General features: G+C 48.8%; 1 protein-coding gene across 17 annotated transcripts in view; it reads left to right on the top strand.

The window, feature by feature from the left end:
* Positions 1-1,187: 1,187 nt before the first annotated feature.
* The window catches only part of Hipk (Homeodomain interacting protein kinase), a 40,677-nt gene continuing 16,045 nt past the window's right edge, over positions 1,188-25,819 (top strand). For 7 of the 17 annotated variants that reach the window (XM_076904020.1, XM_076904008.1, XM_076904019.1 and 4 more), the window contains exons 1-18: positions 1,188-1,242; positions 8,459-9,431; positions 17,703-17,857; positions 18,338-18,685; positions 20,590-20,928; positions 21,030-21,122; positions 21,212-21,430; positions 21,520-21,892; positions 21,976-22,193; positions 22,304-22,627; positions 22,752-22,931; positions 23,010-23,156; positions 23,237-23,401; positions 23,487-23,911; positions 24,241-24,330; positions 24,594-24,866; positions 24,948-25,113; positions 25,357-25,580. In XM_076904020.1, coding sequence (XP_076760135.1) covers positions 17,744-17,857; positions 18,338-18,685; positions 20,590-20,928; positions 21,030-21,122; positions 21,212-21,430; positions 21,520-21,892; positions 21,976-22,193; positions 22,304-22,627; positions 22,752-22,931; positions 23,010-23,156; positions 23,237-23,401; positions 23,487-23,911; positions 24,241-24,330; positions 24,594-24,866; positions 24,948-25,113; positions 25,357-25,580 — 3,698 coding nt within the window. In that variant the 5' untranslated portion in view covers positions 1,188-1,242; positions 8,459-9,431; positions 17,703-17,743. Of the gene's footprint in view, positions 1,243-8,458; positions 9,432-12,083; positions 12,170-17,702; positions 17,858-18,337; positions 18,686-20,589; positions 20,929-21,029; positions 21,123-21,211; positions 21,431-21,519; positions 21,893-21,975; positions 22,194-22,303; positions 22,628-22,751; positions 22,932-23,009; positions 23,157-23,236; positions 23,402-23,486; positions 23,912-24,240; positions 24,331-24,593; positions 24,867-24,947; positions 25,114-25,356; positions 25,581-25,819 lie in introns of those variants that run through there. The other 10 variants (XM_076904013.1, XM_076904006.1, XM_076904014.1 and 7 more) reach the window with 9 other exon arrangements.

The following is a 25,819-nucleotide window of genomic DNA, read 5'->3' as shown; positions in this document are numbered from 1 at the left end:
TCGGTTCACCGTCCCGCGCTTCGTTGGCTTCATGGGAAATAACGTCGCCCCGTCCTGCTGTCCCTTAACGACATTTTTTTTTTTTGGTTCTTCCCTGCGACCACCTTCGTTCTCCCTCCCTGGAAATATTTGAATTTCAGAGCCACAGGCTCGGCAATTTCGTATTCGTTCTGGATCGATCGTACGATTAAATATTCAAATGTCCGTGATTGTTTCACGCAATTTAACGTACACTATATTCTAGCCGTCAACGTATATACCACAATTAGCAATGGGTTCACCAAGCCGTAGCGCTAAATATGCATCAGACCGCACCGATCCGAGACAATTTTGCAGTCCGTCGTATATCCTGCGTTACGTCCGTGTCACCGCGTTGATGCGATTGTCATTTTTCTCTCTTTTTGCCGGATTTTTTACCCTCTTGTTTTTTTTTTTTTTTTTTGCATCAACGGACGAATTTCGTAGTCGGTTTCAACCGTGTTCGACCGTTACGGGAGTGGCACTTGTACGAGAGAGCATTGTTCATTGTGCAAACCCGTGCACCTGCGCGCTTTATGATTGCTAAAAGCGGAAGAACTCCCCCGAGTACATGCTTCACCTGTGCTTTCCTGTACTTTCACGTATGCACCGTGTACAATAAAAAGTGTCGAACGCGTGCCGCGACAGAATGCGTCCGTCAATCGGATGGGACGTGGTTAGGGATTCTATCGTGGATCCTCCCTTTGTTTCGACGCGATTATCTTCATTTTTTACCTAGTCACTTTGATCGACTTATACGGAGGATCGTTCTTTAAAATTAGGGACGGACGGAAGGCAGAAATATTGTTTAAAACAGAAATATAAGACCGTAGCGTTTGACAACTTTATTGTTCATTCAAATACCGATAGGAGAAAATTACTTCAGCGACTGTAGACAACATTTTGTACAAAAACTTTCGTTACCAGTTTCGCATCGACCGCGTAATTGATTCAAAGGAGAACAAGACTACAGCGCTATAGTGACAGTAGGAATTAAATGTCTTCGTTATAGAGGGCGTAACAAACCCTATGTTCTATTGCACGATCGGTATTTTATTTCCCTACGTTATCGTTGCGTTCGTTCGAGATAGTATAAATTGTAGCCGCTAGATGGATCGATGTCGGTTTTTTACGTCGTACGGTGCGCCGAAGAATCGCCGCCATTAAACGATATTTTCAGTGACACTTCGTAGCGTCGACGAACCTTTCCCTCCTAATTCAAAGGTAAATCCTTACGATTCTAAGTTTCACTTATAAAATGCAATCATCTTTAAGTACTCGCATACCGTGCACGCACCTTGTAGTTGGCGTACGATGTCCGTCTTGAGAAGTTCGGAAAAAGCAACAAGTAAAATTGGTAGGACGTGTTTCATGAGAAACGTATTCGATACAACAGCAGTTTATTTTCGTCTGAGAGAACGTACAGGGCGTGCTTGCTATAGTACTCCTCAAGGACCTCGGTTTAGTTAGCGATACATAAGCGACGATTCACCGTAGCACATATATCGATTGCTTTATAAAAAGAATCAAAAGGAACATTGTAAAGAAAGAGTCGCGCGAGTCAAATAATATTTGTTTGTCGCGTTGAGAGAGAACTCTCAATTCTCGAACCTCGCTGAGAGGTTCGCTTCGAACGAAAGCTGTTTGACGAAAATTAAGAAAATGAGAAGCCAGTAGACGGCAAGGCGGGCGCCTTCGTAGCCTTTGCCACCGATAAATTTATCATTCGCGTCTATTTGCATCCGAATCGATAATCGATGCCAGGGGCGCACCTCTCGCAGAGTGCACGTGCACGCGCGATACACGCCTCTAGCGACCATGCAACGCGTTCAGCTATCCGTATATCGCGTTCGTTCATCATTCGTGACAGCTACGCGGCGCGCCGTCCTCGAGAAAATTCGTGTACGAGCGATTCCGTCGAACGCTAATCGTTGGGATTATTGTATTTTCAGCACGAGCGGTAATTCTACAGGCAAGTCGAAAATAAATACTCCAACGCGCTGTCATTTGTATTTTACCGTGAGCGTTACCGAATGTATTAATATTAAATAACCGCGAGAGTATTAATTTCAATTGCATGCGTTCAAATAATATTCCCATCGCTCGCGCTTCTCGGAACACCGGTTTTCGTCACGAAACCGCCAGGTCATCCACGTGTTTATTATTCTTCTCATGAAAATTTCTCCCGCCCTTCGACCCTCCGCTTTCCTTCGTCCCTTTGCGATCCACCGCTTTGCCCAGCACCTCGGCTTCTCTCGGCGATCGCGTTCGGCCCACTTTCTTTTCCACCAGTTCCACGCAACCGGCAACTTTCCGGTGTATACCTTTTCTTAAGCCTTTAGACCGCGACGTTTCTCCGCAGAAAGGATTAGTCGGACCGAAACGTTGGCGCGATGGAAAATTCAGGGTCCAGATACACGCGTGAGACTCCGGAATACCAAAGTTAGGGGTTCACCCTCGATAACTCGTCGGTGTGCTTCTCGCAGCCATTTTCGACCAGCTGTACTCTGTCCATCGCAAACACCCGGCGGATCGCGTGCCTCCCTCGGCAATTAACAAGATTTCCGCTATACCAAGCGACGCGCCAACAGAATGGAACGGTCTGGGTGACGTTAGTCCATCCGTTGTTGCCCGTTCCTACATTCGTCTCTTACTAATGCCGTTTGCCTCATCACCTCCGGATTAATCATCGTTTATGGCACTAACAACCAAACAATAAAAGATATCTACCTGCGTAGACAAACCAGTTACGATTGTATAGCAACAACTATCCGTGACTCAACGGGAACAGCCGTACGCTCATTATTCTGGCCGTTCGATGTTATTTTCGTGGCGAACTTTTTCGCTCGGTTGAAACGGCCGCGCAGTCGGGTGTCCCGTGAGTAGGGTCCCCAAATGGAAAGGTACACGTTCGGTGGAATTAAGCCGGGTATCTGGGGGACGATATCGGGGCAGGCTCGTAGGCAAAGGTAGGTTATCGTGACCGGTTATAAAAGGACAGATAAATGGTACGCGGAGCGCACACGGCCGACTTCGAGATCGCGGTCGACTCGGTCAAGCAGGGTCACCGCTTCCGCGATCGTTCTACGCGAACGGCCGTGTGCGTAAACTCCTGCATGTGTAGTATCGCCGCCCCCCCGTAGTCAGTTCACGTACCCTACGCGATATTAGGCCTGGTTAACTGTTACTACGGGCCCTTCGATTCATTCCTGTCGCTGGCCAGTTGCGATTCTTGAATGGTTCGTGATTCGACGCGCGGTACGGTGAGAATACTATCCGTGCTTCGGGGACAGGAATAACCTGTAGTTGTCGATTAGGTTTTTCTTCTTTTAAGATAGATACGCGAGAGTATTGGAATATTGTTATGGCTTTCGAAAGGTTAAGTATTGCTTTTTTCCGTCGAGTACCGATTTCTTTGTAAATGGCGTAAAAGTATTTCGAATCGATGGAAGATTGAATACGGTCGATGGCAAATTAGCATAGCGAACGCATAACAATCGTCCGCCTCGAACTCTCTCTACTTTTTAAAGGTTAATTAAAAGTATGTCCGATCGCATGTGGAATATCGTTACTGGTGGACGTTCCTCGAGTATAACAGGACGGTTTCGAGGGTGTCGAACGGAACGGAATTAACGCGTAAATATCAACGGCTCGAGGAAACCGATAAGGTCCGTTTCCGTCTGAATACTACGTCTCGAATCCAGCCAGCGACTTGCCGTCAGTTTTATCCGTAATAAAATTATACACCGCTTCGATAACGCGATTAACTGCCTATCGATCGTTTAGTCACGCGGACGTGTGCGATCGTTTGCTTCGACAGCGTTTTCGAAACGAGACACTCGGTTTTCGCGTGGTCGTAATTCGCGTTCCAAACTTTTTTGCCCGCTTCCTGACAATAATCGAAAGGAGAGTCGAGCGGATCGACAAAATCGGTTCGCTTAGTCGTCGATTGGAGGGTGTACAGCATGCGGAGGTGGTTGAATGGCCCCTCGCGCACACGCTGGTCGGTATGGAGGACACAGGGAAACAAATTGTTATCAATTGCGGCGATAATTCGCCGTTGTCGCGCGTTCGCTACCGAATCGTCGCCAGTCACCCTACGAGGGCCCATTAAAAACGCGATACACCATCGTCGAGCAATCAGATACCCTTGTTCGACCGAAAACGAACTATTCTCCGTTCTCACGATACCATTTAATTCGAAATACATTTGTTATTCATGCAAGCAACTTTCTTCTCTCATTGTTCACCGCGTCGATCGAAATGCTTAATGCGATCGGCTAAGTTCAATCATTCGAATTCGTAAAATTCGTAAATTACGGTGGGATAGAAATCTGGAGAAGAGGGAACGTTTACGTTCGACTTTCGGATAACGTTTCCAGTCTTAAGTTCGTTCGTGGATTCAAGTTCCGCTGAACAGCCGATGGCGAAGCTTTCCGTCGGGCAGATCGATCGGCCCTTTCCTAATCGAATCTTTCGTGCTCGAGGAGAGGACGTCGCGCGGGCGTCACGAGCGAGCCGAGTAGCTTTTCCGAGACGTCGCATCGTCTTTCGACTCAATTGGATTTTGCGTCTGGTCTCATCCTTTCGATGGGACGACGTTAATCCCGAGACGAACGAAATTTCTATTTACGCCGCGTGCCGCCGCGTCGTTGAATTTTTTTCTTCCACCAACGATCTCTGGCCCCGGTATTTTCCACGCGCGGTATACGATGACCCCAGTATTTTTCCGTCCGCCCGGCGGCGATGCCATAAAGATTGCACCGTGTCAACGGGGAGCTAATCGAAATTAAATCGCATTCGCACGAAACGATTCCCATCCGCCATCTTGGTCCCTCTTTACTGGACTTCGTTCCACGCAGCTCTTTTCGATACCAGTTTCGATACCAGCGAGTAATCGATGGTTCTCTATTTTAGAGGGAAATAGAGCGTTCTCGGAGCGGTGAATCGATAGCCAGCTTGAATTCGCTGCGAATTAAAGGGACGTGCAAGCGTGTAGAGTTGGGTCCGTGAAACTCGCCTGGAAGGGTACCCGTAAATTTCCACGAGTTAATCCTTACTGTACGGAAGGGATAAGAATAGGGCTGGCCGACAAAGCGAGGTATCAAAAGAGGTCCGACCGTTCGGTGGGCAACGTTTTTCAGGTATTTAACGTTTCACGGATCGAGAATAAAGTCCGCGCGTTGGCTACCTGCGATCGAAGAGAAATCGGTAGTTAGAGTGATGAGGGATTAACGTATCGGTGGTCAGCCCTAAAGGAGAAAACGAATCGATCGAACGGGGGCCGTGCACGATGGCATTGCGCACGAAGTCGCTTTCATCCGGGTCGCATGCACGATTTCCCCGACACGGTTCGCCGTTCGGCGGACGCTAGAGGGGTTTCGATATTCCCCCGGCGATTTTTCACCGCACGCGCGCTCTCGTCGCCGCGTCGTCCTCGCGATTCTTTTCTCGGTGAACGGTCCAGGGCCGCTCGAGAGGTAAACCTTCGAGCAAAACGACTTTCAGACCCCGCAGTGATGTACTTTCACATTTGCAAGAGCAAGGCATTGAATCGCGGTTGGAAACGAGTTTCGTATCGCGGCGACAGAGACGTGCAACGGGTGGTACGTGAAAAGAGCGAGAGAGAGAGGGAGAGGGAGAGCGAGAGAGAGGTAGATAGATAGAGAAACCGCCTTCAACGGGAATGATTTTTCGCAACGATGCACCGACGGTGACGCCGCGAGGCTTCTCACGAAAATGCTACCCGCCCCGACTCGTTTCGAGCGTAACGTTGGCTTCGCGAACGCGTCGCGATCGTCCACTGCGTCGTCCCGCGTTGGCGTACGCTCGGACGCACCGGTACCAACGAAATTCAGCTGATACCGATCGAGAACCGATCGATCTTTTCCAGGCTGGCCGCGATCGCCGTCGAGAGTATTTTCGCGCGCCACGTACGTTCCTGGCTGAACTTTAGAGACGGCCAACGAATACGGAGCTATCCCCTGGTACTCTGATATTTAGAGACCGATCTGTATTCACATTCCCGCACCGAACAGCGAGTGCAGTGACCCAGTGACACGTGGAAAATTTGGTCGGTGGCGTGCGTGGACGGTGCGCGGCGTGAATCGGTTCCGATGCCACGCGAGGTGACACCGCGGGCTAATATCGACGATGACAGCCGCCGCGGTGGCACGTAGCTTAGCTTTTTGGCAAGTAAAAAAGGCCGCGGTCGCCTCGAGGCGCCTCGACCGCTACGCAAATAGCGACCATATTAATTTCCGATACATCTGCCAGCTGTAACGCGGATCCACGTACGCGCGCGATCCCATCGACGTCTCGATCGGTGGATTTCGTCGATCGCGTTGCCGCTCGCACGTTCCCTGGGGTCGGAGGAAAAAAGGAAGGAGGTTAAGGTCGCGAGTAACGGAGAAACGCGACGTCTCCGTGTGATGTTACCCGTAGGAGAATCGCGAACCGATGGGAGGAACGGTATAATTTTTGTGGAGAAGCGCGCGCGGACACGTTCCTCGTGTACACGTACACGCGAGATCCGGCCGAGAAAGGAGAGTAACGGACCGAACGTTGTTTATCGCGTTTTCAGGTCAGACGGTAGACGCGTGAATTTTCGTACGAAAAACGGGCGCCCGCAGGCACTTGGACCCCTCTTTCTCTTTGTCCATTTTCGAAGGCACTTCCCGTGAAACCGTTGAGGGATTTTTAAAGTAGGGTGCAGAGGCACGACGGACAGAGTGGGGTGCGCCGCACGACACGGCGAAGTGGGATCGAGGGAGGAGCGTACCGTCGTACGGTCTGGCTCTTTATTGCACCGTCCTCTGGGTCGGTGCCGGTGGACCCAATTCGCTTCGAGACCTCGACGACGTCGCGCTTCTGGCGTCGCGTACAGGTAAACCCTCCTGGTCGAACGAAAATTCCTACGTTTCCAGCGAAATTTTCCCATACGTGTAACCGTACACCAAGCGTGTACGATCGTAGAGGCTCGAAATACAAATTCCAGCCTAGAATCGCTATCCTTTAACGATCGCCGATGTCGGACGTCGACACGTATGCGATAAGAACGGGCAGGCCTCGAACAGGATTGCGACGTTTCACGTTGTCGCGGTCGGATCACGGACGGATCGCATGGCCCGTTTGCAAATTTTCTCACGGCACGAAATCCTTGATGGAATCCTTGATTCCGTCGATAATAATTATCGATCGCGCGTGTTTACTACGCTGCTAGAGATCCGTGCTTCGAAGTCCGGTGTGTTATACAAGAAAAAGACCGACTGTATCTTTAGACTGGCGGGGACTGACGCAGAAAGATCCGGTTTCACTTGGCTCCGACGCAAACGGATTATCTTCTAATCTAGAGGCCGAAATTTCTCGCCGTGTTATCGTCTACTTTCGCGAACATGCTCAAGGCATTGCCGATCGTTCGTATAAATCGTTCGATCGGCCGATAACGATCCTCCTCCGAGTCCTTTAGGAAATAATGAGACCGTTTCGAGGAATGGGCGCAGCTCCCGGATATGAACGGATCGGTAATACGCAAGGCGGGGGCTATTTTCGTAATTTACAAAAAGACCGCCGCCGCGATATTAATACTCCGTCACTTGAACGAAGTATGTATGTAGTCGTAAAGATATCGGCCTCTCCGACTCCACGCTTCGTTCCACGGGTACCGCTGTATCCTTCGATCGAATTCGCGTTAAAATGGTCCCGTTGGCGAACCGTTCGTTTTAGGCTACAGAGTTATCAAGTCCCGACGCAGAAGAGAAAAAGACCATCGAGCTTTCGTTTCTTACTCTTTCATTAAGATAATAATTAATCTAGAGACTCTTTTGTCTTGGTCGATGGTTACACGCTCGTGAAAGTACGTAGATCGTTCAAGATTTCCTTCGTTTCCGTTGTCTCACTACGATAATTACAAATCGCTGGTTTGACCACCCGTATACCGTTGCCTTGTCTTTTTTTTTTTTCGTCAGAGACCGGCGTACCGTGGCGCGCGGTAGAACGAGAAATCGATGGTGAAAACGATTGCACGAAACGTTTATTTCGACGTAGCCTTATGCATATTACAAAATTACCAGGCAAACACGCTCGTCGAACGTATCGCGGCGCACGCGTTGCGTATTTCCTCATCCGCGATAAAAATGCTCACGAAGGAAAACAAAATTCGATCGATCACGCCGCGTGAAAAGAGAATACTAACAGTTTCGGGCCTGTTTATCAACGCGACCACGATTTCGTTCGAGATCGACATCGTACAATTTAAACTTGGAACGAAAAGTCGGACACGTTTTTGAAGAACGATATGTAGGAACGAGTATCGATAGTTCGGTAGAGAATACTGGCGGCGCGCGATTCAAACGAGAGAGAGAGACGCAATCGCGCGTCGCTTCTGGGCCAATAAGATCGCAACTGTTTCACGTAGCGAATATGTCCATATGTCCCACAGATACGAAGAATAAAGAGGCCGGCAATGGTTTCTTAAAGCAACGGGCACGGTTGGAGGTTGCATACGTCAGAGTGTGTGGCACATGAGTCATTGAGGAGGAAACGGGGACGGGGCGCTTGATGCGCCCACGGTATCGTCGTCCCTGCGCGGAGAGTGAGCGTAAACCGCCGAGCCGTCCCGAAGATGGCCGAGGTGGGTCTGTCGTGCGGCAGTCGAGCCCGAGCGATCCCCGATCGCGGTCGTGCGTGCTGGAACGAGAGGTACGGGCAGTCAGTAGCGGATTAGCGGCAACAGGAGCAGCAGCGACGGCGACGGTGGCGCAGCGCTAACAACGGAACGAACCGAGGAGGAGGTATGATCGGTCGAGTAAACGCGAGACTTGGTCGTATGGGTAAATAACGTCGTCGCGTTTACCCTCGTCTCCGGGAACGTCTGTCAAGTGAAACGAGGGTGCGCGCAAACGCTGGCTGCTCCACGGAATATGTACGCGAGGAAGGTGGGCGAGGGCCGTGCGAAAAAGTGGCGAAAACTGTGAGAGAGGTGCAGTGCCTCCACGTCGGTGGCAGTGGCGGTGTTGGTAGTAGTGGTGGTGTTGGTGGTGTGGTGGTCGTGGCGGTGGTGGTGGTGGCGGTGTGGCGTTGCTGGTGCTACTTCGGTGTGTATGCGCGCGTGTATTGGTGGGACACGCACTTCGCCGGGGCCGTGGTTCTCGCTCTCTCTTTATTGTCCCGTCTCGTTCCCTCTTTACCTCGAACCCCCCTATTCACCGCGACTATCCTCTTTGTCGCACTCGCGGAGGCCATCGTACCGAAAGCGACCGAGCCAGGCCAGGCACTACGCAAGATGGCTGTGTGTCGCTAACGAGAGGCCGACAAACCAGACGGGGAAGACAACCCGGGGATAAACGGAACATGCTGCTACGTGATCGTCGGGCCCGTCCCTGAACAGAGAGACACTGGCCAAGAAACGAGAGGTACGTTCTCCTTTTCTCTTTTTTTCTTTACCGACTTTAATTTTACCCTCGATCCGCATCGGTTTCTCCGACGCACACCGATCTCGCGACTCCTCTTCGCAGCCCTCTCGTCTGCCTAACCGAAAACGATGCTCCTCGGCGTTTTCTCGCACGATATCGCGGTTGACAGCCACTCGAAGGTGTACGAGAAGAGTGTGTGGCTCGTGTCTTGCGCGTTCTTTTCTCGTCGCCTTTACCGCGTATCACGATCATCGCGAATATCCCACGGACGAACGAACGTTCCGTACGCAGAAAAACGTAAACAAGTTAAAGCTCCTTTTCCGTGAACGTCGATCGACTCGCCGCGTGTTTGTGTTAAGAAAACTCTGAAACGAAACCTAGTGATCCCCAAGCGGGGTCGTCGTACGTTGCAACTTGGCCACGTTAGCGACTTTGACAGTTTAAATTTTTTTACTCCGCACCTGGTTCCGTGCGGTGCCGATGCGACAGCCACCTAGATCGCCGGACGTGGAACCGAATCGGGAACATCTGTTGCCGAAAGGTTCGAAACGGCGAACCTAACCTCAAAATGTCGGTTTACGTGCGTCGTTAGATAGAAGAGCACGTAGACGGTTCGCGTGTTAATCCGCGTATCCTCTGCTCGATTTACGCTTTCATCGACGGGCTCGCTGGTGGGTGTGTACGTGCGCGTTCGTGTCCAATAAACAACTTTCATCGCGAACTTGTCCGATCGTAACGATCGTTTTAAGCGTGGATCTCGATATGTTGCGCGGTGGGACGCAATTCCGCGAAACGTATCGTATCCCCGGGAGTTGGACGAGATGCCAGTGCGGATTGACTCGCACCGACGGAATGGAAAAGTTTCTGCGTTATAAGCTGCGACGTTGGACGAGGAACATCTGTCGAGCTAGCAACTGTGTGTGCACGTAGCTTAGAGCTCGAGTCGCGGTAATGTTTTCGTCTTCGAAAACATCGTGATTTCTGCCTGTCACCGTATTGCTAATTAATCCTCTATGTACGTACGTATGTACTTGTATATGTATCTCTACAAGAACACTGACACACGCTCGCGTGCGATACTTTAGTATCAACGAAATTCTATTGCTTCTCGTTACTTGGTCGGATGTTTAATGGGTGCATAAGTTCGCGTGGAAATTTTCCTATCTCCTCGTTCCCTTCAGACACTACGTCCCGACGTGCTTGTTCGTTTACCGACGGGCGACTGCCCTCGTGTCTTCCACGTTAAAAGTTATTCTTATAAGCATCGACGATATTTTTTATTCTCTATCTCTCTCTCTCTCTCGTCGAGAACGCTCCCATATCGATGCGAACGCGTAGCGTTGGCGCCAGTCGTTTTATCCTCGGTTTAAAATGTTTTAGCGACGGCTAGAATACTAACGATATCAACGTTTATGCATGTTGTATTTTGTATTTCGGGTATTTGCGATTGCATCACGTGAAACAGGAAAGAGTTGAATATTTTTTCCTAAATCGAAGCGGCGGGCAAAAGCAATTTCAAGGTGGAAGAAAAAAAATTGTCGAATCGAATCGTTTTCCCGCGGAACTGCGACTCGAAATCCAATTAGTTTCATCCGTACCCCTTTTACCGCCTTGGGATAAGTCCGTTCATCCACCGATCGATCGATGCTCTATATTTTCGCGTTTGATTATCGTTTTCTAATTACCAGCCGGGGTCTAGCAATCCGTCAGGCAAACGATGGAATAAATCGGAAGTGGTAACCGGCCGCTGTCGCGATAGTATATATATATTTTTTTCTTATCTCGTTTCGGTACTCGATTTTCTCAAACGTGACCTTCCGAATGGCCTTTCGAACGTAAAAGCCTCGCCTTCCCACTGTACGACACGTGCAGACGTGGTTCAGAAGGACATTGACGCATTTTTCGATCGCCATACCTTTCTAACGCGCGCGCGCGCGCTCGCTCGCGTATATAGTTACCCTGGGATATGTATCTATTATAAGTAGACATCCAACAGTCATTTATACACTAGGATTTGTTATGTAAAGTACGTATTTTTGTAGAAATCAAGTAACCAAATGACGTGCGCAGACATTTATTTCTTCGTAAATACGTATACTGGTATAAAATATATACTAAATTACAGTGACCAAGCATAATTCTGTAATAGGGTATTAAGAATTGCGATACTTCCAAATCGCAAAACAGAAACTCATTTGCCTTATCTTCCGTAGTCCGCCCTACTGAGTGACGTAGAAGATTCTTTTCAAAATGAAGAAAGTCGAGAAAATAAAGAGGAAGTCCAAGATATTTCAGTATGACATTAAGATGATGTACGCCTCCATTCCATGCTTTGTTCCCGTGTTATTTTTTAATCTTGGTACGTACAGAGGAATAAGAAAACACGGTATGCGTTTTTACGGTAATGTGTACCTCGATGGGTGAGGCGTTTACGTATTAAACTAACCATAAGGGATCATTCTTGTGTATATTGTCGAGGGAACTGCGGAATTACCAAGGAAGAGGATTTGATCGAGGATCAATCCGGAGATTGTGCTCTGCGGCTCGCATCGAAGACGAAGTGGAAATTCATTCCAAATGATTTTTTACGACATATCCGTCGAGAAAGAATAAGCACGTTTTCGTCGACGTTGCATTTTGTGGATACTTCAAGTAGCGGAGCTCTTCGGTTCACGTCCACGAGATTTTCATCCGTAGGAATCTTTCACGCTTCGTGAACCCTCCGTGCAACGATCGAGGTTCGATGAAAAGCTTTCCCATGCCTTCCCTAGTGGCACTCGAACGCCTGGTTTATCGTTCACCTGGTGGATCTCGTTATTGTGTCGCCAGTAGACCACGGTTCCCCTCGACGCCGCTTCTGATACGCTTCCAATTCGATTTTGGTGTACAACGTACGTTTGCAGAAACGCGTGGCCCGCTAGTTAGAACGCGGCACACGAGACCTATCAAACGTCCTGTTACATTGTTTGATCGATAGAAATATCGTGTAGGTTATTGTCGCTATGTTCCGCCGAACAAACCAAACAGAGATGCTCCAACGTTCGTTTCCTTCGATGTACCTAGGGAACACACGGTCACGGTTAGCTGGCGAACTGAGGTAAATGGTCTTTGCAAATATTTCTTGGACGAGCTGGATAAAAATTCCTAAATACCGTCCATAAATTATGAGCGTATCGGTGTAAACCAGCGGTCAGTTTGGAAACGGGCGTAGCGGGCAGAAAATTGGAGGACGAGCGGCCTGGCCTTCGATGTGGACGTACCGCGAGCTACGATGTAGGCAAACAGCGGCTCGATTTATACCTGCAAACATCGTAGGATCAGTATCACGGCTTGGCGAGCGTGTTTCGAAGGCGAGAGACGAACCCGTAAGGGCGTGAACGCGACGTAGGAACAGTAATTGGGAGGTTCCGCCGTCGAACGAGCATTATCTTTCCCGGCTTCCTTCGGCGGGCGACGACAAGGGAAAAGTTTGAATCGAACAGGGAAAACCGTAGCAGCGTGTAATATATTTATCGTGTGGTAATCCTAACAATCGACCGAGCAGGTTTCTACGTTTCCGCGAAAACCGCCGTCCGAGCGTGTTCAAATGGGTCTCTTACGTAATATCGAGCAACGATTTGTTCTTCGAGCTCCGTCGTTTGTACGCGCGAAAATTATAATTAGACTGGCCGCGGCGATATCTCGTATCGCCGATCGAAATTGTTTCGCTCGGGAAAACGCGCGGAGAATCCGAGGGAATTTATTTTGCCTTCACCCAGGATCGATGCAATCGATGAATAATAATTTCTTAATTCAAACCGATCCCTCTCGTTCTGAACAACGGGAACCAACTTGTACGTCGTTTCGACGACAAGTACGAACACGGACGACGTAGCGCTAATAACGTCGGTTTCAGTTGCAAACGTGACCTAAGCATTATCCTGTTCCTCGGATTGTTAACGTCGTCACGGAAACTACGGCGCGGTAGAAACGAAGCCTAACGCGTGATCATCCAATTTGTCGGCGAACTTTTGTGAGCGCGATTGCAGGTTATAAATACAGGACGTAACAGCAGACGTTTATGATCGTGATACCGTGTACGGTTAATTTACGATAACGGACGGGCTCGGAACATCATCGTAGCCTCTTTCGCGGACGAAGCAACGCGACGTATCCGAGCGGTACATCCTCGTCTCTACCTATACCGGGTCTAATCGAGCGTTTCAATTCCGCGCGACTTCGAGTCGGGAATGCGGGACTTTTCCTCGATTAATAATCCACCGTCTGAAGGTGCCGGAAAGAAAAATACAGCCGACGCGTTATCCGACTCCTCTCCAACTTATTTTTCTTCCGTTATCAATCGACTAGACCGTCAGACACCGCAATTGATCAGCGGCAATCTGTTACTTCTATCTCGGGCGATAAAGTAGCGAGAATGACGGGAGCATGCATCCAACGCGTGCATGGCGCCTTCGATCGTTTCCTTTGATTCGTCTCGTCGAGAGTTGGAGTATACGTACGTATGCGCGCTCTCTTAGACGCTCGTTATTCTCGCGTCAGACTACCGAGAATCGATGGCTCGACACGTTTTCAAAGTTCACGGTGCTCCCGACCTTTGTTCCTACCGTGGCGCTGAAAAGCTGCGACGGGTCCTGGCAATTTCTCCGTGATTCATCGCCGGTTCGTTGTTCGATCGGATGACGGCGTCGACGGGAAAAATTTCCACGAAAGGCGCCGCGCGAAACGGCCGGCTAGGTCAGTGTTCATTGGCTTTCCCAATTATCTAGCGATCGACTTGGCAGAGCGCTGGTTGCGTGCAGAGGACAGGCGATTCTACGCGGTCGCGGCGAGGGGCTAGATCGTCGCCAGCCGGTATGGAACGCGATCAAAGTCGGACTTTCGTTTCGTCCCTTGGCGCAACTCGCGCGGATAGAACAGAGAGAGAATGACTCATCGTCGCTCACCAGTCCCGTACCCCTAGATAGGAACAATAGCTCGTGTCCCGCGTATGGAAGCTCACGGTTCGTTCGTTTCGCGAGACTCAACCGCGAAAACTCGCGCGGGATTTTAGGGCTCTCTCTCTCTCTCTCTCCGGCTACGAGCCGGCGTTGCGTCGTTTGCCGTCGCTCGTCTCTTTCCCGTTGGTGCTGCGCACGGTGCCTTCCAGACGATTATACCGCGCGGCTCGCTCCCAGATAACTCGAAAGATCAACGGCGTTCGCGAGCGTCGGTAGCGAGAACGACGACGAGGCGACTTTGCAATGCAAAGTTTGCCCGCTCATGTCGTTGCGCGTACGTGGTGCGCCGTTTATCGCGGTGGCGCAAGCGATGATATTTCCTTGTACTTTATTTATTTTCGCGGATACGAACCAACGTACGTACTTGCACATGTATCAAATAATATATACGGGTAGCAGATAAAACCTGGGTAATAAACTACGGGCAATAAAGTAGAATATAATATTCCTTAACATTTTTTTCATTACCTTCGGTTGGCTCGTCGTTGGATATCACCTGCCCGTGTTCTTCGCGGTCGCTAAGAGCTTGTACTGAATTATTCTATCGTTCTCGGGGCAAAGCGTGGCACCCAAATGTAGATCATTCTTCGATAATACCAATGAGGCTTGCCAAGGTCCAGTGCGGTACGTCGGGTATGAATCAGGACGCATCGTTGTACGTAACGCGGAACGTTCGAAGAGTTGGCTTGCTTGGAATTGCACAGTGCTTGCACCTAGTTAACCCATAAATAGATGTAAATTCCCTTGTATAATTAATCGAATCGAGAAAATTACGATTTGACGCGGCGAAACAATTTTCAAAGCACCCGATGAATAAAGAGCGTACGAAACGTTGAAGGGCAATGTCTGGTAGGTTTCCTGCGTTAATCGTCTGCGTGGAGCGTCTGAGTAGGTTCAAAGTATCAATCGAAAATGAATCGACAGTAATTAGCGAAAAGCTTTGATTCGTTGCGCACATTATTGTCGCATCATGTCCCGAAATAAGTTTCTGACACGGTCTGACCCGAAACAATCGTTAGATAAATAATTGCAAAATCGATAAAGACTGGCTACGCGATAACGGGTGTATAAATAAAGGTCGGTTGGTTACGAGTAAGCGGAAACTACTTCGATCCGCAATCTGCTACGCGACGCTACATATTACGTAAAGTTGTTCCCTTTATTACGGCGTACTTCGGATGGCTTTACGCTCCGAAACACGACCAGCTGACGAGGCCTTTCGCTGATCCCACTTTTTCCTTGTTTTTCGCCAGCACCAGCTCGTCTGACGCAAGTTGCGCCTTCGAACCGACGGCAAACCGAATCAACGCACTCTCTTCGTCGCCTCGCGCACGGTAGGAATCAGATTTTCCAAACGAAACGCCGATATATTGCTGGAAAACGAACACGATGAAGTAAGAGTCGGATAGAAAACAAAACAGCGCGTACACGTCGTATTATTACCACTTCTTAACGCTTCAATTCCATTGATTTTACCGAAACTCTACGCTCCATCCACTTTTCGTTTCTACATTCAATATGGACGTACAGGCTATCCGAATCTATCGAACATTTTCTTATTCTCTTTTTCGAACGGACAAATTTTAACCGACGCTGGAGGAAAATGGTATAAAAAAGCTGAAAAATCTGGGACAAAAATCCCGGGAGAATCGAGACGTGTCGGAGTCCTCAACGAGCCAGGTGTTCGCTGGAAATTCCTGCGAACGTTTTTCCCTCCCCTGGCGGTTCCTACCTCGCCGCGGTACCGATGAAAGTTCTCGGCCCCGCTAGGGTTCCCCTTCGATACAATCTCGCAAAGACCGAGATCGTCGGAGAGAGAGCACGGGGCGGATGTAGTTTTGGCACGACGACGGCGCGACGATGACGAAGCTCGTTCGCTCGAACACAGACCCTCCCGAACGAATCGCAAATTCGCACGCTTCGAGATAGCCGATGGTCGACTTTTAGGCCAGCGCCACCGATACACACGAGCCCCTGGCTCGAACAGGTCTATAGCCGCCACCGATGAGTAACCTTTTTTCGCAGCGGGCCAAAATTAAAAACCCGATAGAGTCGCCCGCGAGCCGCTGCAACCGCAACGAACCGAACGTACCTAATTTCAAAATTGCTTCTCCATTTTTATACATTGTTCGAATAGGATTTAACGAGTAGAACAAATTACAAATAACATCGCGGAGGAGAGCTCATCGCGCAAAAATATCCCAATCGCTTTTTGTCCTCCTGCGCGGCTTCAATTCGAACGAAGATATCGTTTTAACCGAGAATGCAGTTCGCCATCTTTGCGCGAACGTGGACGAGAGCCGCGTCTATCGTATTAAACGCGAAATTGTTCCCTTTGATCGATCGAAGTGGATGGTTGGAATAACTTTGGCAGGCCACGGGTTGCTCATCGCCGTTCTAAACGATTCGATACGGGGCTATTTGTTGTGCACCAGTTTATAGTCAAGACACTCTCTCTCTCTCTCTCTCTCTCTCTCGCCGTTCGACGAGACGGTTAACGTAAACGTAACTGTACTTCGCGGTACCGTAGATCGTTCATAATACGGAGCAACACTATTTCTGACAACCGACACTATAATTAGAGCACGTCGCGCACATGCGGATGAACGAGAGAGGATGACCGGAAGAGGGTGGTAAAGACGAAATGGAAGAAGGTGAACGCGTGCCGGATACACGGCTAACCGGAAACTGAATCAGAGCTATCGAAAGTTTACCGAAACGTTCGCCACGCGTCGATCGATCCAGGACAGGATCGACCGTGCCCGGAATTTCGTCGCGTTTCGTTTTTCTTTTCCCCGACGCTACGGCCTCCGCGACTCTCTAAAATAGTATCGCGTTCGAGCACGTTTCTCGTGATCAATAGAGGAGAATGTAGCAAGTTTTATCTTATCGAGTACTCTTAATTTGGTAAATACGGTGTACGGTGACTACACAACGGGCCTGTATGCGTCTTCTATGAGTAGCCGCCTATTCGAGCCGAGGCTCATACTTTTGCAGCGTGGTCCGCGTTTCGTGTTCGCGGTATCGGATTCTGTTAGTCGGACGAAGGTATCGCTGTACGTAAGCACTGTTCGTAGCCACTGTACGGTTATTCCTAAGGATTTCGACCGTTCTCTCGTTTCGACGGTGGCGTGAGGTTTTCGAAATCTCACCGATTTCTGTCCGCCGGAGAAACGATAGCGAGTAACGGGAGAACGGTGGAGAGGAGGCCTGTCCCACACTCGATAGAGAGCTGAGAGACCCCAACCGAATCTGTTTGCCCTGTGTGTTGCAGCTACTCGGAGTGTCAACGCGCGGAAACCTGATATTCGGTAGATGCCTTTTGAGAGCCGCTGGCCCGAATCAGCGTGGAACCATACAAAGGCACATGTACGTGAAGGAGACTTTAAAATATTCATAGTCGTCGTGGTGTCTCCGGCTGTTAGTTGCGTACGTTTTTATATATCGCGCGTCGGGCTGCTCGCAATGGCGAGCCGTGGGTTACTTTCCGTCTCCCTCCCTTGCACCCGGTTCGCCTAAATCGGAACGACGCGCGATGAGTCCCATTTTTCTACCGCCGAACGAGATCCTCCCCCGCTGCTGTTCCCGCGACAACGCCGGGCAAAATCCATCGACGAATCTGTGCATACGCACCGAAAATTCTCGCCTATCCTCTGTTAATTTCCACTTTGTTTCGTTTATTTTTAGTTCGGCCCTCCCGCTTCCCCGCCGGTTGTTTACCGCACGGCGGGCAAACAGCGGTATCGCTTGTTAGATAACTTGGAAACGTAGTCGTAGATCCCAAGGATCGCGTGCCGTATCGTAGAAAGTCGTCCTTCGAATTTGATCGGGTCTACCTCGCCGGGGAACGGCGGCGAGGAATGTGTCCACGATTGAAATGACCATTTCTGTCCGCTTGTGTATTTCCAGGGAATGTGTGACATGTTCATCCAAACACAGCAGACGAGTAGCGTCAACGGCAGCAGCAGCAGCAGCAGCAGCAGCAGTAACAACACCGTTCACCACCACAGCAAGAAACGCAAGTTGGAGTACAACGTGAGTCAGCCGGTGATCCAGCACGCATTGGTCCAATCGACCGGCGACTACCAATTAGACAATACCGGTCTGCAACAACGGTACTCCGTGAACGGTGCTAATACCGCATTTAGCTCGCTGCACAACAATAATGCGCTGCAAAAGAGTAGCCCGAACCAACAGACCCTGGTACGAGCCTCGACGATCAAGCTCTTAGACACGTACCAACGCTGTGGCCAGAAGGTTGGTGCCACTTCCTGCGATCTTCTCCTACCGATAACTCTTCTTCTGACCCGCGCGGTGTGTGCTGGCGATCGCGTCGCTCTCTCGCTTCTCTCTTTTATTCTATCACATCCGACTTTAACGCTTTAACCATCGCTAGGATGAACACCAGAGATACGCCTAGGTCGGAACTTCGTAATCGAGGATAATGTATTCGCGCGATTCCCTCGCTCTCCACCGCAACTACCCACCGTTAACTCCATCTTTGCTAACGATACGCTCGAAACGACTATAAATAAGCGTCAACGCTGTAGACGTTCACCTCGTAAAAAGAACCCGAAGGAGACTTTCTTCCACGGTCCTGTAACCCGCGATACCGCATCCGACGATAGCGTCTCGTCACGGACAGGACCCGTGGCGACTCGGAGCTTAAACGTGTCTTATTTACGAATGTTGCCGTGGAACGACGTAGCCTCGGTTTTATTTCGAGCGGCCTTACATCTCGGGGCAGGCACGACGACCTCTTCAAATCCTACGGACGACCGAGGAGATCCTTCCAGGTGTCTCTCGTCTCCGTCTACCCTCCCCACGTTTCCCTCGCCATTCATCCGGCGTTATTCGTCGTCCCTTTCCGAAAACCGTGATCGATTTCTAACAAATCCAACCGAATCCGTAGAGAGGTACGTCGCTCGTTTCGACATCCATCCGGTTTTTCACGATAAAGAAAACGTAACGTCTATCCACGGCATTGGTCTCCGGTTGTTTTTCCCCGGTCTCTCCCTTTCCGCAGTCGTTCATAATACGTGTTGCGCTGCGGTCGCTAAAAATAGTGCCGCGATCTTTTCCTATCGCGGGCGAACAGTCATCTTTGCCGTCGTTTCTTTCGCTGACCGGTCGGGAATCGCGTTTGTCATCCAGCCGCGGCGACTTTCGGTTTCAAAATCGTTTGGCAAAGAAAGCGGCTCGAGCGGACCGCTGTTAACCACTAATTACTCGCGCTGTTTAGTCGCGCGTACACATTGTTCGTGTTGTGCAACGCGTTCGCAGCAGCTTCGAGAAACGAAGGAAGCAGGTTTTCAACAGAATAGAATAGGGATCAAAGAGTACGATAAAAACTAGTTATAATAACGATCTAGAAATGATAATATCAGATCATTCGAGTAGTTAAGAGTTAAGGCAATATTTGTTGGCGTTCGTCATTAACGTTCGATTGATTGACGGTAATTTTCGCAAAGGTCAGCTGTTTCGTCCATGGTACATCGATCGTATCGACTGCCCCGCGAATCAATATCCAAAGTATTTCGACGGATAATTAGCAAGTCGAAACAATCGGTTTCGGGTGACCCGTCGATCGCCACGGCTACGACGAGCTCCACGCGATGGATGAACGATCGCTTGCCAAGTGACTTTTCCGCGCGGCGTAGTTGCGTATCGATTGCCTTCAAGGCTTTCATTTCATATTTCATATCAGTCTTTGGTGATGGACTTTCCGCTAGGAGCAGAGCGTTTCCTAACGCTTAAACCGCGATACTAATCTCAATGTCGAACGATCGACGTCGTCGAAAAGGCGTCGACCTAACGCTTGCTTAAGCACATGCAAATCATTACCACGCGTTGTTTCCCGTTTTCCTCGATCGAACGCTATTCATAAATATCCATCGACGTTCTCTGTCGATACACGCATCGATGTTTGTTCTTGACTAATTTCCAACAGCATACGCGTCCATCCTCTGTGTCTGTGTGCATACCCGCGTAACTGATGAGTTCGTGTTTTGGTGTTGCCTCCACGTCGTGTTCAAAGTTCTCGCTTCCCCCGTGTGTGCTCGTCGCTATCTCTCGTCCCTTACCAACTTAAGCTATCAGAAATCTACCTACGACTCTCTTAACGTCCAAAAATTTTTGTATAAGGTGTATTCCTCCTACAGAGAAAAACTTGGTCGAGGGAGGGTAATGGTGACGGCCTGGCAGTCCACTCCGCCAACGCGACCAACGCGGTGGGCAGTACTGTAGTGTCGCAACACCATACCCAACAACAACAACAACAACAACAACTGCAACAACAACAGCAGCAACAGCAACAACAACACAAGCAGACAGGCATGACGGCGCATAGCAAGCAAGTGACCAACGCTGCCAATGGAGGCGGTGGTGGCAGCAACCCCCAAGGAGACGGAGATTATCAGTTGGTCCAGCACGAGGTTCTCTATTCTATGACTAATCAGTACGAGGTCCTCGAGTTTTTGGGTAGAGGTACTTTTGGACAGGTAAGGAGGCTCCTTTGGTATCCCGCAGCAAACGGACTCGTCTCTTTCTACCTGCCGTACCGAGCCGAGACGTACGTTCAAACGACTTTCTTTCCTTTCAGGTCGTGAAATGCTGGAAAAAAGGAACCAATGAAATAGTAGCCATCAAAATTTTGAAGAACCATCCATCTTATGCGCGCCAAGGGCAAATTGAGGTAAGCTAGTCGAACGCTAAATCGGTTTGCCAATCAATCATGCGTATGCGGGCCGTGATTATGTGTACAATTTTGCTTTCGAATGCCAGGTCTCCATCCTGTCTCGACTCAGTCAGGAAAACGCGGATGAGTTCAACTTTGTGCGCGCTTATGAGTGCTTTCAGCACAAATCCCATACCTGCTTGGTCTTTGAGATGCTAGAACAAAATCTGTATGATTTCCTGAAACAGAATAAATTCTCACCCCTACCGCTCAAATACATCCGACCGATTCTCCAACAAGTACTCACTGCTCTTTTAAAACTTAAGGTGAGACTGATCGTAATTTAATTTAATCTCGTTACCTAGTCATTTCCACGAATCACCAGTGAAATAATCGTACAAATATACATTTCCAGCAATTGGGGTTGATTCACGCCGATCTTAAACCAGAAAACATAATGCTCGTGGATCCAGTACGTCAACCTTATCGTGTGAAAGTTATTGATTTTGGATCAGCCTCCCATGTGTCTAAAGCTGTCTGCAACACGTACTTGCAATCGCGATACTACCGCGCGCCTGAAATTATACTTGGACTTCCATATTGTGAAGCGATAGATATGTGGTCGCTCGGCTGTGTGGTTGCTGAATTGTTTTTAGGATGGCCTCTATACCCTGGTAGCTCGGAATACGATCAGATCCGATACATAAGTCAAACGCAAGGCCTACCGACGGAGCATATGTTAAATAATGCCAGCAAAACGACGAAATTCTTTTACAGAGACATGGACAGTGAGTAGTCTACGCGAATCCTTTTCATTTGCGCCGCTGCATCTTCTACGAACAGCCACTGATAATCCATCAATTAATCGCAGGCACATATCCGTTTTGGCGATTGAAAACACCGGAAGAGCACGAAGCCGAAACTGGTATCAAATCTAAGGAGGCGAGGAAGTATATTTTTAACTGTCTCGACGATATTGGTCAAGTTAATGTTCCGACTGATTTGGAAGGCGGTCAACTTCTGGCTGAAAAAGCAGATAGGAGAGAGTTCATTGACCTCTTGAAGAGGATGCTCACGATGGACCAGGTAGTAATATCTAACCCATGCTTTGGTGTATCAGCAAATTATTTAAGAAACGATTGTTTCGGCCTGTTGAAAAGTTATCTTTCATCCATCGCGTATTGTCATCGTTTTCGCAGGAGCGCCGTATAACACCCGGGGAGGCTCTGAACCATGCCTTTGTTACGCTGGCCCACTTAGTCGATTATGCACACTGCAACAATGTTAAGGCTTCCGTCCAGATGATGGAGGTTTGCCGACGAGCAGGTGATTTCACTGCTAGTCCAGCGCATCACCAAGCTCCTCCAGCGCCTCAACCACCTCCACCAACGTCATTGGTAGCTAACTTTGTACCGACGACGAATGGCAGCGCGGTAACTTTCACCTTTAACAACCAACTGACCAATCAAGTACAGCGGTTGGTCAGGGAACATCGCACCGCGCAAACAGGCTATGACAATCTGGTTCGTAAATAAATCCTTCCCACCTTACCGAGTTTCAAATGCCGCGTTAATTACAAAATAGCGTTCGTTTACGTGTGAAATATGTTGTACACCGTGTTCATTGCACGTTCTTTCTCTTCTTCAGTATCAAATATACAGTAATAGTAGTCGTCGCGCGACTCAGTACAGTAGCTCGTCTAATGGATCGAACAGTGGTCGAAGTGGAGTACACGACTTTCCGCATCAATTGGTCCCTGGCCTACTTTGTCATCCACCCAGTTATCAGACGATGCCAAGTCCTGCAAAACACGTAGTTGTCGCTCAAGTAAATAACATTCTAATTTTTATCGTGATTTACTGTGATCATGATTCATCGTTTAATCGCGTCTCGTGTTATTCGCAGCCTCCACAAGCGCAACAAGGTCCGCTACAGATCCAACCATCGATCATATCGCAGCAGGCTGTTGCTGCTGCAGCTGCAGCTGCCCAGCAACAGTATGCAGCGGTTCCTGTGTCCATGGTGGAAACTGGACGACAAATGTTATTAACCGTAAGTACTCTTGCACGGAATAAACACCCAGAATACTGAATACGCGTATATATACGTAATATGTCGTATTTGTAACGTAGAATGCTGTACAAACCTCTTGGCCTGGTGGGAGTCGTCAAATGGCCGCTATCGTACCATCCTGGCAGCAGTTGCCGCCGCAACATGCTGCCATACAGCAGCCATTGTTAAGCGACGCTGGAGATTGGGGAAGACCTCTTATCGTCGACAGCTCTGCTATTTTGCAGGTAGACTTTATTACTTTATCGGAAACAGTTGTTTTCGCAAAACGGACGAACAGGTTTCTAACTAATCTCCCTTGTTTTGGGGAAGGATCAGCGGCCAGTATTTCCTGTCACAGAAGTTTATAACACTAGTGCCCTTGTTGAGCATCCGTCTCAGGGTTGGGGTAAACGTAGCGTGACGAAGCATCATCAGCATCATGTGACGGTGCCACAACAATCGCAGCATAGGCACGAGCATAAGAAAGAGACGCAGCAGTTGAGTCCGGTGAAGAAGAGAGTGAAAGAGAGCACACCACCTAGCAACATGAGACGACATTCACCGTCGAACGGCCATTGGCAGCAGCAACCTATGCAGCAGCATCATCACAGCAGCAAACACAGCAGCAGTCACAATGTGGAGCATCATCAAGTTACATCTGGTCGGCAGCAAACCATCACCATCCACGACACACCATCGCCAGCTGTTTCTGTTATCACGATCAGTGATAGCGAAGACGAAACACCGGGTAAATGGTGAGTTACGATTCACTCGTCTTTGTAGATCGGTAGAAAGTAGTTGGAAAGTTGCTCGCAGTTATGAAAATGCAATGAAACTGTTGCAGCGGAGTATTTAAATTTTCTTATTTTGCTTTGTTGCAAAGTTTGCTCTATAAATTTAGAAGTGTATGATGATCCAATGTTTCGCATATAAATTTATTCTTCCTTTCTCTTTTTTTGTTCTTCTGTGTATTGAAATGAACCGATGAGTTTCGTCCATAGACGTTCCTATCGTGGAACGTATTTGTTAGTATTTTATTAGTAGAATAGAAAGTAGTGGAATCATGCATGAATATCATTGACAGCTGTGGAGATCGGCAATGCGGAGCCTGTCAGAATTTGGCAACTCGCCTGTCTGGCGATGGACGTCCAATCCGCGAGGAAGTCATCCGAAGGTACATGAATTATAACGTAGTATCACGCACATCACACACAAATAGCATCGATTAATGGTTAATAACCGCTAAGAATATACTTATCATGCTTGGAATGTCGATTGTCCCGCGACTACCACGAACTAACAACACTCTGTCTTACAGCTCTAGCGTATAATGCCATTTTTTTTTATGCTGAGTGTAACCCATTACGAATTGCTCAGGGATGTTGGACGTTTGATCGTTTCGTACCCAACTAATCGTGATTCTTGTTTCATTTTCAGTACGCAATCAACACCGCGCGTGGTCCAACCGATTCAGCAAACACATTCGAGCAGTCAGTCTCATACCAACGGGCACGTAACGACGCACAGCACATCTCAGAGGACGCAACGGAAAAATATAATCAGTTGTGTAACTGTCGGCGACAGCGATGGCGAGGCGAGCCCAGGTCGGGCGCACAATCATCTGTACCAACATTTACCGCAACATCCACAGCATCAGCAAACTACGCAGCTAATTAAACACGAGCCTCAGCAACAGCATCACGTCAGCAGGTAATTGGATGGACGGTGAAACTTTATATAATATCGTTCCAATTGATCCGTCGTGATGTCGTGATATGTTGTTAATTGCAGCAGTAGCTCCGGATACTCTTCCCAGTCACAAAAGAAACGATTATTGGCGAAAGTACAGTCCGAGTGTAATATGGTGAATGTTGCAACAAAACCAGAGCCCGGCGTCGAATACCTTGCACCGCATCCGTGTCACGCGCCAGCCTGCAAAGAGCCACCGACCTATCAGGTTAAATTTCAATTCGATTAAAATTTCTCGTTCGATTTTCATTTTCACTTTCTCATTTATTTCGGTCTGTCGATACGTTACGATCTAATGTTTCCTACGGTCCTCATTTTCAGTATCACTTTTGTTCGTTATCCTTGATCTGAACAGCTAACCGAAGAACGATAACGACGATTCTGGCCTTCATTTATTGGTTCTCCCCCGCGCCTCTGTTTTAGTAATCTTTCTTTTGGAAATGTTTTCTAGGATGATGCCTATGACATGCATGACTACTTCTTGCAGTATGTGACCACGAGTAGCGCGCATCCCCACCTTCAAGAGCAGCACATCGTGTACACGACCGGCACGGACAAGCGGGTATCGTGGCCTGGTAAGAGAGCGGAATACAAACACGAGTACGTCCAACCGCCGGCTGCTCATTCGAGAGATCACCAAAAATGGGCGGTGGCGAACACTGTGCACCAGTACAGGTAAGCGTCGCGTCGCATGTCGCAGAATTGTTTGAAACACACGACACTCGAAGCATGTAGTAAATTATTTATATTGTTTACACGTACACGTACACACACGTACAGAGGTATAGAACTAGAAGAATCTAGCAAACAGATAGAAAATAGAAACTAGATAGTTGACCGAAATCTTGTCTGCACGTAGTTATTCGAGATGCATGTAGGTTTTCTCTCTTGAATGAGAAATGACCAAACCGATG

This window comes from Xylocopa sonorina, chromosome 11 (genome assembly GCF_050948175.1).
Source record: "Xylocopa sonorina isolate GNS202 chromosome 11, iyXylSono1_principal, whole genome shotgun sequence".
In the NCBI taxonomy this organism is placed as follows: domain Eukaryota; kingdom Metazoa; phylum Arthropoda; class Insecta; order Hymenoptera; family Apidae; genus Xylocopa; species Xylocopa sonorina.
The sequence above is the reverse complement of the archived record's forward strand: the minus strand, read 5'-3'. Positions and strand labels throughout refer to the sequence as shown.